The sequence below is a fragment of the Stegastes partitus genome, unplaced genomic scaffold, assembly GCF_000690725.1.
Source record: "Stegastes partitus isolate 25-593 unplaced genomic scaffold, Stegastes_partitus-1.0.2 Scaffold1862, whole genome shotgun sequence".
Taxonomy (NCBI): Eukaryota; Metazoa; Chordata; class Actinopteri; family Pomacentridae; genus Stegastes; species Stegastes partitus.
In genome coordinates this window covers 56,647-74,480 of record NW_007579593.1, presented here as the reverse complement: position 1 = coordinate 74,480, position 17,834 = coordinate 56,647, and the positions used below count along the sequence as shown (strand labels likewise).

The 17,834-nt window shown below is 38.9% G+C and overlaps 1 protein-coding gene across 1 annotated transcript in view; it reads right to left on the bottom strand.

The window, feature by feature from the left end:
* Window positions 1–17,834, bottom strand: part of ranbp9 (RAN binding protein 9) — a 36,255-nt gene that overhangs the window by 10,298 nt on the left and 8,123 nt on the right. Inside the window, exons 4-7 of the mRNA XM_008302721.1 lie at window positions 12,704–12,871; window positions 11,697–11,719; window positions 4,661–4,845; window positions 312–424 (exon numbers count right to left, since the gene is read on the bottom strand). Coding sequence (XP_008300943.1) covers window positions 312–424; window positions 4,661–4,845; window positions 11,697–11,719; window positions 12,704–12,871 — 489 coding nt within the window. The remainder of the gene's footprint in view (window positions 1–311; window positions 425–4,660; window positions 4,846–11,696; window positions 11,720–12,703; window positions 12,872–17,834) is intronic.

The following is a 17,834-nucleotide window of genomic DNA, read 5'->3' as shown; positions in this document are numbered from 1 at the left end:
ATGAACCACAGTGAGGAAAAATGAGACGGGGGCAAAAAGTGAGAAAGGATTAAGCATTTTATGGAATTAGTCACAGCTCATAGTGAAAGCTTTGTTTACTCAGCACAAGGATTTGTGTTTTTTGGTATGTACACACACTAATCTCAATGGTAAGCAGTTTGTTGCAGTTAGTGTACAAAGTAAACAATCCAGCTGGTTTAAATTCACAGAGATAGTGCCAAAACTGACTGCTTTGTTTATCCACACAGAATCAATCATGTGGACTTCAGTTTCTGATGCAAAACGCTGAAAAGATGGGATGTCCTACTCACTCTGTCGGTTTTTGATGGAGGCCAGCTCCTCGTGCACGGCCTGGTCGGTGGATTTGGCGAAGGCTTCAGCTGTGGCACAGTAGCTGTGGTGCACCAGGTAGGAAGCAACCATCCTGACCAGACAAGAAAAACAGAAGCACACTCAGTGATCACAATGAACCAAACTGATCCCATCTGTCAAATTAGAAAACAACAGAGCATTAAAATTTAGATTTGGTCACATATTTATCTGTTTCAGTGATTCTGTGTGTTATGTTTGTACAGACGTATTTACCGTTCTGGTGTTCCAACATATAAATGAAACACTGACATATGTGCTGCAGCTGAATAAAATGTCAAACACCTCAACATCTAGTTGAGATTTTAACTGAAACACCGTTTTGTTCGCCTCCATTCACAAGATTTATTTGCGTCAGTACTTCAGAGATACTTCAAACACGAGAAACCTGCCAACCAAGCATTCAAAAAATTGCTGATTTGAGTCAATCTAAAACAAAAACTGCACTTTTTCTGTCCAGACTAAAAGAAAAAACTGTCTCACTCAGATTTTAAACTGCAGTAAGAAAAGATTACAGTTGTTTATCTCTGGTCTGATCAGGATCCTAAAATTTCAGTTCAAGATTTCCTCTGGTTGAGGACCAACTGATGGTGAAAAAACCGCTTCCAAATAGGCACTGAGTCAAGATTTTTGATTTTTATTTTATAATGTCAAGAAAGAACTTGGAAACTTTTCTCATATTTTTTGGTATCAGTTATGGCATCAAAGTAATCACCAAGTAAATGAGCATTTTTTAAAAGAAAATGCATCTTAATCACTGATATGAGGTTAAACTAAAAGCATCTGATTTGTCAGTCACAATTCCTCATTGCACAGGAAAACTGTGGGCTCGCATTTACAATAAAATACGTTAAACAAGTCAGTTTGTGAACTGTGTGGATTCATAAAACAGCTTCAAATTAATTTTGATCTTAATCTTCTGAACCCCAAAACCTACCACTGGGTTTAAAAGGCAGCCTTTTTTTTTTTTTTTAAACATCTGCAAAATTGCACCATATGTCAGTACCAGAAACTGTAAAAACAGGAAAATTGATAGATTTTAAACTTTCCGACAGTAGTTGAACTAATCGCATGTGATATTTGGTTTTGTCAGAAAGAAATAACCAAATCTAAGCTTGAAATCATGACGTTTTATCACAATTATTTTCTTCTACATGCCTCTTTTTTTTAAAATGCCAAATAAAATCATTTACACCAGATTCTGTAAACCAGAAAAAACAAACAAACAAACAAAACGCGCTTCTCAGTATGAATAAAATGTCACAAGTCACTCAGGTGTGAGAGTCATGTGAGAAACATTCAGGGACTATTCACCTGAACTGGACTGAGCTGCAGGCTGTGTTTACACAGAGCAGATATTAAAAACATCAGCAGTGACATCTGTAGTACATGGAGCCGGACAGCTGGGGACACTCGAAAAATACTGAACATGTCGATTCCAGGTTTTTAAAACGTTTGAAAAATAAATAATGAAATTATTTTATTTATGTTTTACGATTTCCATCATTCTAACTGTGTCACAGTGACAGAAGACATTTCTCTCCTTCTCCATGTTTCCACTGAGCTCCAAGACTTAATACTGCAGTGAAAAATGAATCACAGTGAAGAAAAATGAAACACTCAGAAACGGATTGATTTCAAAGGGTTAAGTATGAATTAAACAGAAGTAGGTTTTTTTTTTTTTTTTTTAACCTTATTTTGATGTGGAAATAATCTTATCTAAGCAAATTGTAGACTGGATGTAAATTATCCTGTGGAAAGTTGTGCAGTTAGAATTTCTGTGGAGCTTTATGTATGTTATTGGAAATTAGGGCGTAAAGTACGAGTTGCCAGACGCAAGGCGATTTGAATTAGAATGAAGCAACCATGACTGTTGTTTCTGGCCCCTTGTAATTTAAGATCAGATCATTTCCTCTGAATATTAATGTATAAAAACACTAAATAATACAACTAAAGACAAGATGTTTTCATGTATATTTTGTGTGGTCAAAACCTAAATTGTACATTAGATTCATCTACACTGAATACTGTCGTGTATAAGCCTTTATAGGTACTAAAGTCGGGTAAAGTTGTATTTCATAAAATGTTGGTGGTAAATTCACATCACATATAACACAGCAGCATCTTGACCTCAATTGTTTGACTTTTGTTTTAAGTGTTTTTATACCGGAAAGCACTTTTAAGCAATTTCAAGTCACAATTGGGATCCTCAGAACCTGCTTAAGTGAGGATTTTTATGTTCGACATGTTTTATGAATACTAGAATGTAAACACACCATCAGTAATGATCTTAAAACTAAACTCAATCTGAGAACCTTTGTATGAATAAGGCCCCTGGTTCTCACAGTGTTTGTTGAAGTTCATTCCTCCTCAGTGTTGCTTACACAGTTCAAGCTATAAATCTCAGATTTGTGTTGAGAAGCCTCCGTTCTCGCCGACTGATCATCGTGTTACTGTCACTCTAAACTGGACAATGATGCTGACATGAGCTTTCAAACTCCACGCTTTCATCCCATTCCGTGAGGCGACTCCTCTGGATGAAGGCAAAGACTCCCTCCACTCCACCCTCCACTCCAATCCCCATCAAATGGAGATTAAATCCATTCAGGACAAGTAATCACAGCCACACAGAGCTAATCCCATCAGGCCATGACATGAGGCGGAACCGAGTCCGCAGCTTTTACTTCTGGATCACAGCTCTTTTGTGGGGACTGGTCCATCTGGGCCTCAGTGCTTCGTGTTGGCAGTGGTTTTAGTGTAAACTCCAAAAATAAGGACGCACCATCAGGATCTGTGGATGTGTCACCAGAAAACACCACAGGAGAGCCATTGTTCCTGCACTGTTTTGTGTTGAAGCTTTAGCATCCCTTCATGGACGAAGGTCACATCTCAAACATACACGACTTCATAATCAGAAAATGGCTTCTATGGAAGTCTGAGATTTCAGTTTGGAAACAGAAGTCAGATGGCATGACTGGAGCTACAGCAGCAGCTCCAAACTTTCCTCTCCTTTTTTAATTTAATGCTTAAAACATTTGCAATACTGTGGACAATATTATAAAGCTTAACAATTGACCGTTATTCCCTGAAATGGGAGTTTTGCTCTTTGTTTCCAGGTAAGACCTATTGAGATAGTTCTGTTACTTATCAGTGCACCATCTGTTGACTGTTATTGTTGACAGGAATGAGTAAAAGATTAATGCGTTTGTTTCACGGATGTTAATGATTCACTTTGAATCGATTCATTTCTGTTACTAATTCAACCGATTAAAAATATATTACCCAAACAACTACATCTGCTGTACATACGCTGTGGTGGCTGGCTGCATCACCACATAACATTTATGCAGCAATAATTATAATTAACGAAGCAGAAATGGTGTTTTCTTAATTTCTCCAGACCTCATTGGTACAACAGTATTTACACACTTTGCCCTGTGACCCATTTACCATCACGTTTCAGTACCTGATGCGACTGACTGCAGCTTATGTTGCACTGAAGAGGTTAAACAACTCAACTGATTATTCGATCACCAGGAGATTAATCTACAACCATTCTGATGTATTGTTTTAGCAATTTTTAGCAAATAAAACTGCCAAATATTTACGAGTTCCAATTTCTCAAATGTATGGATTTCATAGTTTTCTACAATGTGTTTTGGATTTTGGCTACTTATGAAAAACATCTTTTTAAAAAAGACAAAGTAATTAATTATTTAAGATGTTATTCATATAGTAGTAGGTAATGAAACTAATTTGCTAACTGCAAGGTGATTTTGAAAGATTTTTGCATGCTTACCACTCGACCACTGGGTCAGCTTCATTTTAATACTTTTAAGATGTACATTTACTGCTAAAACAACTGATTCTAAGCATTAATAGACCTCAAAGTGTAGGAAAAGCAGGCGTATTACTGTCACACAGCTAAATGATTGGTAAGCTTGTGGTGCAGGATACAAAAACAGTAGTTGTAGCTGCTTTTAACTGATTTATCATAGATATATCAGTTAAAAGCCTCATTTGAAAGCATCGTTAGACAATTTCTTTGGTTTACACTAACTGAGAAAATGCACCATTGTACATTTTAACTGAACCATACAGGTTAGATATCAATTCCACCGGTAATAGCAAGCTTTTTTTAAAAAATAAAACTAGACTAAATTTAGGGGGAAAAAATGCACCAAATGTGACTAAAACCAAAACTAAGGCTCAAATTATTCTCTAAACTCTATTATGCCACAGTCAAAATGCACATTACAGGTTTAAACTGGAATAATTCCACATGTCTTACTTCTGGATCATGGACTGCCACTCGCCCTCGCGCTCTCCGATGGGGAAGCGATCGATCTGGGCCTGGATCTTTGTCCTCCATTCTCGCATGTAGTCTTCTATGTCAAACACAAACGGGTGCTGGCCGAAGTTTGCATCCACCACCTCCCCTGGAGTCTGAAGGCCCACAGTCGGGTACAAGTTCGGCTGCAACACAGAGAGTTAAGACGAGGATCAGTTCCTTTGATTTCACATAGCAGTGTTCCTCCACTGTGTCTGATTTAGTTCACGGTTTACTTTTTTGTTATTTGGCACCCAAAACAAAGTTCTGTAAAATACTTTTCTGGATATTGAGAATTTTATATGCTTCTAGACCTATTTTCACCCTCAAAAAAAAAACCCCAAAAAAAACATCCTAAAGGAATTTTAGTTGTTTGGTACCTCCAGAAATAAAACTCCCACAGTCATAAAATTGGCTTGAGGACGCAGACAGAATAGTTTCCTGCAGGTCATAATGATTGAGTGGCTCCAGCAGAGGACAAATTGGGGAACACCTTGAAACGAGGTTGGTATTGGCGCCCCAGAAAGTTTCTGTAAGTGTTTTTGTGTGAAACTACCTCAACATTTTGTCAAAATAGCAAAAAGCTAGAAGCCTTGGTTTGCAACACGTATCACACATCACATTTCACTGATGGTAAAGTCCTCAAAAGTCACTGAAATGTCGACCAAAGACTGCATTTTTTGTAGGAAACATGGACACATCCATATATATACACTTACAGGAACTATCTGGGGCCACAATGCCAACCTCACTGTGATTTTTTTTTCCCCAGAGTGCAAAATCCACAAACGTCAATGATTCAAATCAGCTAAATTCAATTTTCTCTGTGTGCTCAGATTTTAGGATATTTTGAACCCTTAAAATTGCTTCACAGGTAAGATGTCTTTCTGTGGGTGAAAATATACAAATACCCAGGTCTGAAAACATCTGGAATTCTCAAAATTCAGCCACACTATTTTACAGAACTTGGCTTTGGATCCCAAAAAACAAATTATAAACTCTGAACTCAATATGAGACAGTGCAACAACGTGTTTCCTGAAATCTGTCTGAATTGACATAGACAGTAAAGGATGATAGAGGAAACATGGTTTGGAATGTAATCTGGACAATAAATCAAAACAGGAGATAACAAGAGGAAAAAACAGGAAAACAGAAAATCTCAGGAAATAAGATTCTGCCTATCATTTGCCCAAAAATTTGGATTTTACAAGCTGACAAAGCCTAAACTATGAAACTGTGGTAGCAGGCTGACAGGGCAACCTTTCACAAGAGAACCAGGGTTGAAGCTACTGTGACATTAAAGGGGCTGTAAAGAAGATTTTTATTGCACAGATTGACTGTAATGCTTCCATCCAGCTGACTGATGCACTGATTAGTTCGTCAGGACCAATGAGTCAGTGATTACACTGCCAGGTACTGAGATTTCTGAGTTACTTTTGGTCCTGCACAGTTTTGGCACTTGACCTGCCAGTCTACTGTTTTAATAGAACTCCATTGATCTACAGTTTCCTCACCTCCAGATTAATGTCTCCATCAGGGATCGACTGAGAAACTCCAGTTTGCAACAACCTGCAGTTTGTCATTCATGCCTTCTGTCATTCCTACAGCGATTGTTTTCAAATGGATTATTTAATTATTATTATATTTGTTTTTTTTTTACAACTGAACAGTGTGTGTGCTTTGTAGGATCATTCCATACAAAAAAATAACTGTTCGTCAAAAACCAGACCACAGAATCATCAGATTTTTTAGATCTACAGTAACTTTTGTATATTTAATGAAGTTGTGCAAAGTTTTACCTTCATACTATGAATATTTTCAAAGTTTCAGACCCTTGAAGTCCAAAGAGGAGGGTCCACATTTGTCGCTTTAATGGACTTTTTCCATCATTTCTGAGCCTCAGAACTTCATCAGTACAGCAGATAGACACATGACATTTTAGGAGGAAAAACACATTCATTCTTTTAAAAAGTACAACAAAGTGAATCGTGTCTAGAAGATGATCCTGCTACCAAATGTGTGTAAAAAAATGATCCTTTCATTGTCTAGAACTAGTTCTGACCAACCACCATCACATAAGCTGATATGAGCCTTGAAAGTTTACCCAGAATGCATTTTTTTCTGTAAACGATCAGAAACCAGAAACACATCCAGGGTACCAAAGATTGTTTCTATCACTCTGTTTCATAGACATTAAACTGCTGCAGTATTACTCTTCAAACTATCATACATCCCATAATATTGATGCTCAAAGTTGGTTAAAAAAAAATGAACAGAAACCAGATTCAGTGTTCAGACTGTGACACCTGGATGGGAAAAAAACTGGTCTGGTGTCAGTTTTTACCAGAACTCAAATGTGTTTTCATCCTAAAGTGTCATGTGTCTATCGGCTGTACTGATGAAGAAATGATGGAAAAAGTGTAGCCTGTAGCGCCACCTTCTGCCAACAATATGCAGCAGCTTATTCCCTCTGAAACGGCTGATCAAAAACAAGACTAATTCACGTTTTCCTTTATGACATTTTTTGGCAACATTTAAAAGGTTGCTTCAAATTTGCTTGACGACTCAATAGAAACAAGGCTACAAATCCCCTTTCACAATGGGAATAAAAAAAGTCACTATCCAGTGGTGCCCACTTAATGTCAAACCACTTTATAGAATATGCCATTTATAATCATAAAATGTCAAAGTCCTGAATCATTTCCTATATAACCTATAGTAAAACAGCCCGTTTATTGTCATAAAATAATGTCATAATCCTGGTTTTTGTCAAAACGAAAATCTTGAGGCCCACTTATTGGAATACCCCGGATATAGTCATAATTCCATCCTGGACCGAGGGTATGATAATAAAACGGGCAGGAATGTACAATGTAGTATGTAGGGTGAGGGTATAGGGTTCAGACTGATCTTAAAATTCAAATTAGAAGAGGTTCAGTCTTTGATTAAAGGTAATTCATATTTTAGAGTGATAGGGTCGGGGGAATAAAGTATAATCCATTTCCTGTCAAATACCAAAACCAGGGAAAAAACAAGGAAGAAAATGGGCTCATTTTTCTTTCCCTTGTTTGAAAGAAAAAAAAAAGAAAAATTGGGTCCATTTGTCATTTTCTGTTGCACACAACAATGAAAAAAAAAAAAAAACAAGAAAATTGTCAGTTTTTTTCAGTTTTATAAGAAAAAAATGGGGGGAAATTTTTTTAAAATGGGTAAATTTTTCCATTTTCATGTCCAAATATCATAAAAATCAAGTGTAACAAAGTCAGAAAAGCAGCAGATTTGGGGGTTATGATGTAATCCTACTTTTTTAATCTACATTTTTTACTTTTCCACTTTAAACCAAACAAGAAAAAAAAACTGAAGACATTCCTATTTTTCTTTCTTTCTTTTTCTTTTGCATTTTAAGCCAAAAACAAAAGGTTTTTTTCCCCATTTTTTTTTTAAAGATAATGGCAACCTTGCTTTTGTTAGAAAAATGTGCTATTTTGTTTGTCATCTGGCAGGAAAACAGTTTATACTTTAGTACCCAGATGCTGTTTTCCACATTTGATTCTCAATGTTCATGGACACAGAGAAACAGAAAAATGGCCCAGTTTTCACAGTGATTTAGCTTTTTGTTTTGAATAGTAAAACCCCCAAAAAGAGCCTATTTTCTTGTTTTTGGTATTTGTTGGAAAAGTACCCAAACATAAAAGAACTTGTTTAACTCAGAGTAAGGATTAGGTTAAGGGCTGGGGAACAAATAGAGTTGATTAAAGTCCCCATAAGAACAGCAGCACAAAGCTGCGAGTGTCTCTCAGAGTCGTCTTTGTCATGGTCCAATAACCACAAAGGTCAGCTGTGCCGAGGTGACGCACTTCACTGCACAACTCTGGAGGAACATGAATGTCTGGACCACCGCCAGCTCTGTTTTGCTGCTCAATGGATTATTGTTGTCACTAAGACTCTTATTTTCTTCTCCCTCAAAAACAGCCGGCTCCCATTTTCATTTGCCACCGAGAAAGCAGGAAAAAAAAAAAAAACGTGAAACTTTACAACAAGTGTCTCCCTCACATCTGAACACAGCTAATACATGCCTGAATCCCACTGGAATGAATGTCTGTAAGGAGGCGCAAGGAAGCACGGGAGCTGATGAGAAACTGTTTTTTGGGGGGGGTTTGATTGTTGTAATTAAATAGCACTTAAGCTTCCATGATTTTGGCCAGTAGGAGGCAGCAGAAACAAGGTGTGGATACAACACTGATATGTGGCATTTTAAAATGACTCAAACTGTTTTCTGATTAGCAGACCAGCAAAAACACTGGGAGTCATGTTTCTGGTGACCTGATGAATTTAAACCTGGTATTCGCATTCCTTATTGCTCAGTTTGTTGTCTGAGAGAGTCTTGAGAAAAGCATGTGGCTCTTGAAATGCTTCGGGGTGCTGAATAACGATAAAGACGCTAGTCTGAGTCACGACTAGTAACTGTGTTAACATACAAGCAGTCAGGTGATGAGCCAGAAACTTCTGGGGTCTTCTTCAGCCACTGTTTACTGCGGCCTTGAATCTCAAAGTTCAGAGCAAACAAATTAGATCATGTTTTTGCCTAATTTAATGCGTGAAACTAAAATGGAATTTTCCATTACCGACAAAAAAAACTGTACGTGTTTAGTTTCTTTAAAATTCTAGCCCAGCACCTTGAATAACAGACAAAAGCATCAGTTGTGTGCTTTTCCAGTCGTTCAAATAGAGAACCTCCAGAGGGGTATTATAAAATACTGACTGTAGCAGCTTTAAAGAGAAACTCCACCAGTGTGTTAAACACCAAATCCTTTCATTCATCATGGTAGTACTACTCAGCATGTGACAACAGTTGGGTAATGTCCTGTGTGGCTGTTGCAGAGCTTTGTAAACATGTAAAAAATAACCCTGATGATATAAATTTGAAAGGTTTTTTTGGAGTATGTAAGGTTTAAAAATGTGTTTTCCAAGATTTTTGATGTTATTCTTGTAGAAAAAAAAGACAGCTGACTGCAAATGACCCTGTTTATCAAATTGTGTGTTTTGCTCATGTGACATTTTCTAATTTGGAGGGTAAAAGGGTGTGTAGCACACAAAGCTTACTAAAAAATAGTGGATTTTGTCAGGTCTGCGACAACTGTAAGTTAAAGCCAGAGTGTGTTACATTCAGGCCAAACAAGTTCACATAATGCTGATGAAGCTTATCAGCGCCACGTAAATCTCTCTGTGTTTCACACTATATCAGAGTTTTAAATCTGGAGTCTGTAGCAACATTCCTGCAACGATTGGTTTATCAGCGCAAGAGAAGGAAGCAAACTCCAGTGGCTAAGAGTATCGTGGAAAAACCGCGGAAGCATTAAAGACTAAGTTTCTGATTCTCCAAATAAAGAAACTTTAGAGAAAGCAGTGTTTGTGTAACTAATCTCAATGCCAGACGGAGGAGTCAAAAGTTCCTCACAGTAGGTTTAGAGCCTCCAAACGAATTTTGGACTTCATTAACAAAGTAAATTTAATTTGTTGTGTACACAACACACTTTAGAGGATGTGCCTGCTTTTGACTGGATAAAACTAACATCACAATCCCTCCTGATGTGACAAAAACAAAGTTCAGCTGTGTTTAGAATGTATATCTACCTCTGTCATAAGAGTAGTTTGTGTAACCCTGTCTGTCCTAATAATACATTGAATTATGTGATTCAACTCATCATAATACTTCTTAATACTCTTGTCAGTGTCTTAATTCAGGTGTCAGAGTCAGAGGTGTGAAATCTGTCCACCCTTCCACACATGTCCCCTTGTACAATCATCAACATCTGAAGCTATCGGGTTTTCCAGCCTCTAAACATTTTGCCTCCAGTGAAGGTTCTGAAGAGAGTTTCTATAAAAAGTCCAAAAATCCCCCAACGGTCCAGATTTTTAATATAAAAGCTTATTTCAAAAGAGCAAAAACGCAGAGAAAGAAGCTTGGGATCACATCACTCATAATCATGTTTATACTTGTTAGCTACATTAGCTAGTTAGCAAACCACATAGCTACTTTCACAGCTTGTTGAGTAGACGCTAGCCAGCTGCTAGCTGTTAGCTTTTAAGCCCATTCCCCCTATACATTATAACATTTTTAGGAGTCTAAGTAACAGTGCTAAAGCTACATGTATAAACTTTTCCGGACTCGCACTTTGATTCACCCTCCAAACTAAACTAGCCCAGTTGCTGCATTGACAAAAGCTAAAGTTTAAAAGTCTGGTTTTCCGCCAGATATGTAGAAAGTTTCCACTGAGAGTGTACATCAGACCGCTGTTTGTGTCTTTACTTGACAGCAGTGAACCATGAGATACTGTTTGACCTTTACACGTTAATATTATTGTACTTAAAATGACATTTTGATAAGCAAGAAAAGAGACGTCTATGATTGGAGTGTGGCCATGAATTCTATCACCAGCTCGACAGCGTACAGACAACGTGGTTTAGTTGAGAAGACAGAAAACGTTTTTCCATGGACTTCCTGTGCTACTCTTAATAGACCTAAATGTAATCATTAGTGAATGTTAAGCTATTTTGAATAGAATATGAAACAATTCAAATGCAACTAGGTTGGTTCCATCTCAAAAAGATAATTTAGTAAATATAATTTTTTTTACTTTGTAAAAATGTCACCATCCCCAAAAATCCAACAGGTTCAAGATCTACTAATTATGTAATCTATTATTATAATACTACCAAATTATCTTGTCAAGGTCTTATTTCAGGTGTCAGACATGTGAAATCTATCCAACCCTCCACAAGTGTCCCACTTTTTCCATCTAAAGAATCTCCAGCTGCCCAATCATCAACAACTGATGCTCTCTGACTATTTTGCACAGCATCAACATTTTGACTGGAGTTGGATGTTCTGAAGGAAATGAAACATTTCATCTCTATAAATAGTCCTGCAGTCCTGATTAATTATGGAAACTATAAAGATTAGAACACGGGAGTGAACAAAACGTGGGTACTTACTGGTAGGTCTGTGAAGGCAATACCTGCAGAGTAAGAGAGGAGAGTGTCAGCATGAAGAGTCCTTTTATATTTCTGAACACAGCAGGAGGACACAGTCCACGTGTTTACACGTGCAGAGGTAATCTGATTACTGTCATCTTTCTGCAGTAACCTATTACAAGCCATTTTAACGCTTATAAGTCAAGTATGACCATGTGGAATAAATAAAACAGATATTAACTTGAATGAATGACTCAGCAGTGACCAACAGTCACATGACAAAAATTCAGGTAGTTTTCAGGTGAACTGCAAGTGTGAGAAACTACGGTAATTACGAATGTAAATAGTAACATATCTACAACATGTTTAGTATCGGTAACACCTGTGGGTGCATGGAAAATGTGGCACATGTTGATTTCAGATTTTTAAAACATTTCTGTAAATGAAATAATCAAAGAAATTCTACTTTCATTTTTTTCTTTATGAGGATTAATGGCATTTCTCTCTCCTTCTCGCCATGGTTGTTCTGTTCCATGGAGGTGCAGCACTTTATAGTGCAGTGAAAATGGGCCACAGAGAGGAAAAATGTGACAGGATCAAAATAAAAAACAGTCAGAGACTGCTGCTTGGAGTTTAGGCTGTTGACAAACAAATGAATCACTAGGACACAATCCAAACATAAAATATGTTTTCACTGTTTAGGTTCTGTCTGTTGGAGATATAAAAGCACACTACATAATTCTAGTTAAAATTCAAAAGCTAAACTTTATTTCAAAGACAAGATTTGCACAAAACATTAAAGTCTTACATAAAGCACTTCTTCAGAGAAGAAACACAGAGAGATATAAAGACAATAAACTGCAATCTCTCATTTGCAGCTAGACTTGTTGGAATGGCTTTATTTACTGTATTCGCTTTTGTAAAATTTATATGTAAAACTGTATGAAAAAAAACATTACTATTCCACAGGCTAAACACAAACCATATGAGCAGTGTAAGGTGCTAGCTTTGGTTTCAGAGCTCCTTACCTAGGCTGTGGCCGTTCTTTGTGTAGAAGCAGGTGTTGTTGATGAGGTTAACGCAGCAGCCAATCACGTCACCCGTTGTAAACGTAGGTCCGTAGGGTTGCCCAGTGCCGGACGAGCAGAAAGAGTGGCCGTCGTCTCCGTGGTAACCATATGAGTGCTTGTCCCAACCTGAAGGACGTGAATGCAAAAGACACAGCACACGGTCACATCTTAAACTACTTCAGCAACAATAACGCTTCCAAATTTCAAGACAGAAACAAGGACACAATTTGATCCTTGTAAAAATGAGTAAATAGGAAAAATACTGGAGTTTTTTGTAACAGAAGAAAAAAAAAATTGAGTGTTTTCAAAACTTATATCCATCCATCCATCATCTGTACACTGATTAATCCTCACTAGGGTCGTGGGGGGCTGGAGGCAGGGGACACCGTGGACAGGTCGCCAGTCTATCACAGGGCTACACTTAGAGACAGACAACCAAGCACACTCACATTCACACCTACGGACAATTTAGAACCACCAATTAACCTCAGCACGTTTCTGGACCTTGTGGGAGGAAGCCAGAGAACCTGGAGAGAACCCACACTGCACAGGGAGAACATACAAACTCCACGCAGAAAGATCCCAGGCGACTTAACCGGGACGAGAACCGGGGATCTTCTAGCTGCGAGGGTGCTAATCACCGAGCCACTGTGCAGCCCGACAAAAGACTTAAAATAAATAAATCACAGAATTTTGAACAAACAAGAGTTAAAAAAGCTAAGCTGGTTAGAGCCTCAAATAGTCTCACTTAACCAGACCAATCTAATGAACTAGAACAAATACCATTCTGCTACAGACGAAAAGAAATTGTCCTGGCCTGTTTGTATTTCTTTAAATAGATCACGGTCATCTTGGGCGGGGCTAAATGAAGGTTGTGGTTTCAGTGCACACTCAAAATAGCGATGGTGGCATTATTTTGGTGGCACATTTATGTGCAGGGAGGTGAGAACTGTCATTAAAATGGATAATCCACAAACAATAAAAAAAAATAGCTGCGCTGCTTTACTGCAATGATCCAAACTCTTGGCAAAACTTTGAATATTCAGTGTGGTAGGTTGCTGCCTGGAAGTTGTTATTATTTCCTGTAGTGAGGTGGATTTGAAAACCATAACATACAGATAGCAGAAGGAGAGGAGGAGGCCGGCTGATCTGATCTGAGCAGCCAATGGCAGGTTTATACCCACATCCTACATCCGGTGAGTCAGACTAAGCCTCAACTAATCTGCACTATTTTACAGAGAAAATGTCCACTAAAATCTGAAAGATGTCTATTGCGTATGAATTTCATTGCAACCTTAAGGTTACGTTTTTGACACGAGGGGTCACGTCACTTGTTTTTCAGGAGTTTCCAAAGGTGTCTAGTGGCAGGCAGACGCCCCTGATATGCATGAAGTAGCCTAGAATTCAACTTAATGCAAATGAGGAAAAGTGAAAGTGAAGCTACGTCTCTAGAAGCACATCACAGTGCCACCAGAATGCACTACACTGCTGTTTACATAGACAATGAATGGAAGCGTTGAAGGGATGCAGCCTGTGAACACAAGCTGACACCACAATTCTTGTTTTAACCCTTTGAGAAAATGGGACCAACTGCAAGCACATCCCAAGTCAAAAATTGATGCTTTAGTCCTGAAGAGTTGGAAAACATATCCAGTACAAAAATGGAAACAATGCGTCACTACTCACATTGTGACCTGCAACAAGAATGTGAAGCTGAAACATCCCCATGTGATTCTAACCTGCATACAGCGAAACCATCTCACTGAGAGTCGGCAAACCAAAACCTGCAGTGGTTCAATGCCTTGCTCAAGGACATGTCCAGTCAGTCTTATGGGAACTGAACTTGGCAAAAAAGACATTTCAATCACCACAACAGCTTGTTGTCGTTTTCAGTGTGACAGCAGAAGGACACAGCTCAGTCGGTTTTTCCAGAAACCTGGATATTCTCCCAGAATCGGGAGATGCTTTTAGCATTCTGAGCTTTCTTCGGATGTAAATTCAAGCATCTACAGACTGCAGGCCTTTTTTGTTTCAATAGTCTTTATGCAACCTGAGTAAATATTAGTTATGGTGAGCAATAAATAGAAAAAAGTGAAATACTTTTAACTGTATGATTTGAAATGAGGGTTCTGCATTTGTTTTGCCTTTCATATGAGGGTATTAAAAGCTCCAACATACCATCTACATCAAATATTAAACAGAACTTTGACATGTGTGTGTTGGGATTATTTGTCCAGTCTTTGTTTCTCAGGCAGAAGAGGAGGGACTCAGCCTGTACTGCAGCACGAATGGCCTCAGGGCTGTTTTAATGTTAGAAACCAAGTGGCAGGATCCTGTGAGTTACTGCTGAGCTGCAGAATTAATCCTGCCATTGCAACATTCATCACTGGAAGACAGCACTCAACTCTGCAGCAGTCTGGCATCACTTCTTTACAATTAGTGAATTCTCATTAGCTTCTATCCATCAGCTGCGACTCTGCGGTTTGCTCTGGGCCTCCTGTTATCTTTATAAGAGGAGATTGGAGCTCCTGGGTGGGTCCAGTTCTCAGACTGGTGGCCGGGTGCCGGGCCTCCTGTTTGGCCTGATAACCTCAGCGGACGGCAGCGGTACCACGCTATGGCAAAGAACAGCAGCTGCAGAAATGTGCTCATACTACCAAGCTGTGGATACGCACTCTGCAACAATGCCTTTCTTGATTTAATGTGCTTCTTTGTATAAGAGAGGGTTTTTAAAGCACCGTTTCTCTAAAACAACGATCCAACACAGTGAAAATCTATGTTATTGTGCTTGTGGCTGTTATAAACTTGGAGGTGCAAAATAAAATGAAGACGTTCACTTCTGTCACTCCTACACAAGTAAACATAATCCCAGCTTAAGAAGCCAGTTTGACCAAAGTGCTACTTATCACCACAAACCAGTAGTCATCCAGGTAAACCTTTGCATAGCTCCGCCCACTCACTGCTTCCAAGTGAACCAATCAGAATGAGCAGCTGCCTCACAGTCCATCAGATGTATTTACTTTCTGCAGCTGCTGCTGTTCAACTCTAAACTGTCTGAACCACAAACAAAACTCACAAAATGTTCTGCTGTAAGAGTGAACACAGGAGTCCTCGTCCACTCCCAGCATCTGAGAAACTGAACACCCAGCGGATTAAGGTTATTAGAAATGGTCTCCACAACAATTGAAGAATCCTTAGTGTTAGTACCTTGTAAGGGTAATGTGGCTAACATTAGCTTTGATGGCCTGTCCACAGGTCAGAGCTCAGTGGAAACTGTAACACTGAGTTACATTCAGAGATGGTGGAATATTTAACTTAACCTATGACTGCCGTCCGGCCCACAGCAACAATCTCATCGTGAAATTCGCTGACGACACAGGGGGAGACGAGACAGCCTACAGAGAGGAGGTCCTGAAGTTGACAGCCTGGTGTTCAGAAAACAACCTGGCTCTGAACACCAAGAAAACCAAGGAGATCATTGTCAACTTCAGGAGGCTCAGCACTGATCTAGCCCCCCTCTACATCAACGGCGAGTGTGTGGAGAGGGTCCACACCTTCCGGTTCCTTGGCGTCCTCATCTGTCTCAAAAAACATCATCAAGGACAACTCCCACCCTGGTTCTGCCATGTTTGACCTGCTGCCCTCAGGGAGGCGCTACAGGTGCATCAGAACCAAAACAAACAGACTCAAGAACAGTTTCTTCCCAAAAGCCATCACCACTCTGAACTCACACATGCACTGACATCATATTCCTCTGTTGTCAGACAGCAGAATGAGGATGAAATATCAACTGAATTGCAGCTCATTCAGAAAAGCAATGATTTGGGGAAGGGGCACAATACGAGAACTTTAAAATCTGTATCCTCACCATAGGAAGTGATTGTTGACCACACTTAGATGCACGAACCATTCAGGAGTTTGCCCTTATTACAAGAAGGACAATCCTCTTACCAAGCTGTTTACATGACTAATGATACTTCACTTTATGCTAACATTCATATTTAAATGCAGCAGTGTGTATAACAATTTTATTTAAAGTTTTCCACGGCTGAAAGACTTGAATGACGGTCCTGTAATCACGTTGAAAAGGTCGGCATTGTGATATTTGTGCATATTTGTAATAATATATATAGATACTCAAACCTTTAAAAAGGAAAGAAATGTGAATTTTTAAAGGCACACATCTAAACCTACAATACACTCATACAGTTCGCAAATACTGTGTTACATTATATTAAAACAAATTATATTTAGGACACATTTCCTCACATTTTTATTAAATTTCAGAGATAAAATATGTGGAGTGGTATGTCTGAGCTTTTTGGTCACAAAGTATTCTACATTTGAGTTTGCTAGGACATCACAGTCCAGTACACATATTGACAGCAGCAAGAACTACTCGCTGCAGTTGTTTCTTAGTAAAATACAACAAACTTCAGTCTTCCAAGTATTTAAATTATCATGCCATCTCAATTCTACAAGTATCTGTATTTTCTAAAGAGTCTCCATACTTTATTCAGTGAATCGGGAAATGTAATTATTTACAGAAATGTGCGATACACATCTAAATTCTTCAGCTGCATAGTGGCTCGGTGGTTTGCACTGTCACCTCACAGCTAGAAGATCCCCAATTCGTGTCCGATTAGAACGCCTGGGATCTTTCTGCATGGAGTTTGCATGTTCTCCCAGCGCAGCGTGGGTTCTCTCCGGGTTCTCCAGCTTCCTCCCGCAGTCCAAAAACATGTTGAGGTTAATTGGTGATTCTAAATTGTCCGTAGGTGTGAATGTGAGTGTGCTTGGTTGTCTGTCTCTAAGTGTAGCCCTGTGATAGACTGGTGACCTGTCCAGGGTGTCCCCTGTCTTCACCCTGATTCAGCTGGGATAGACTCCAGCCCCCTGAGACCCTAGTTAGGATTAAGCGGTATATAGATGATGGATGGATGGATGAATCTAAATTCTTGAATCTGTGGACTTGTCAGGACACAGCAGGAGTGGGAGCACCTTCACTGAATGGAATGAAACTTGTACATTTATTTTCATGTCCCCTCAGGGATTGTCGCATTTGTAGACACCCTGTATTTCAGCACCT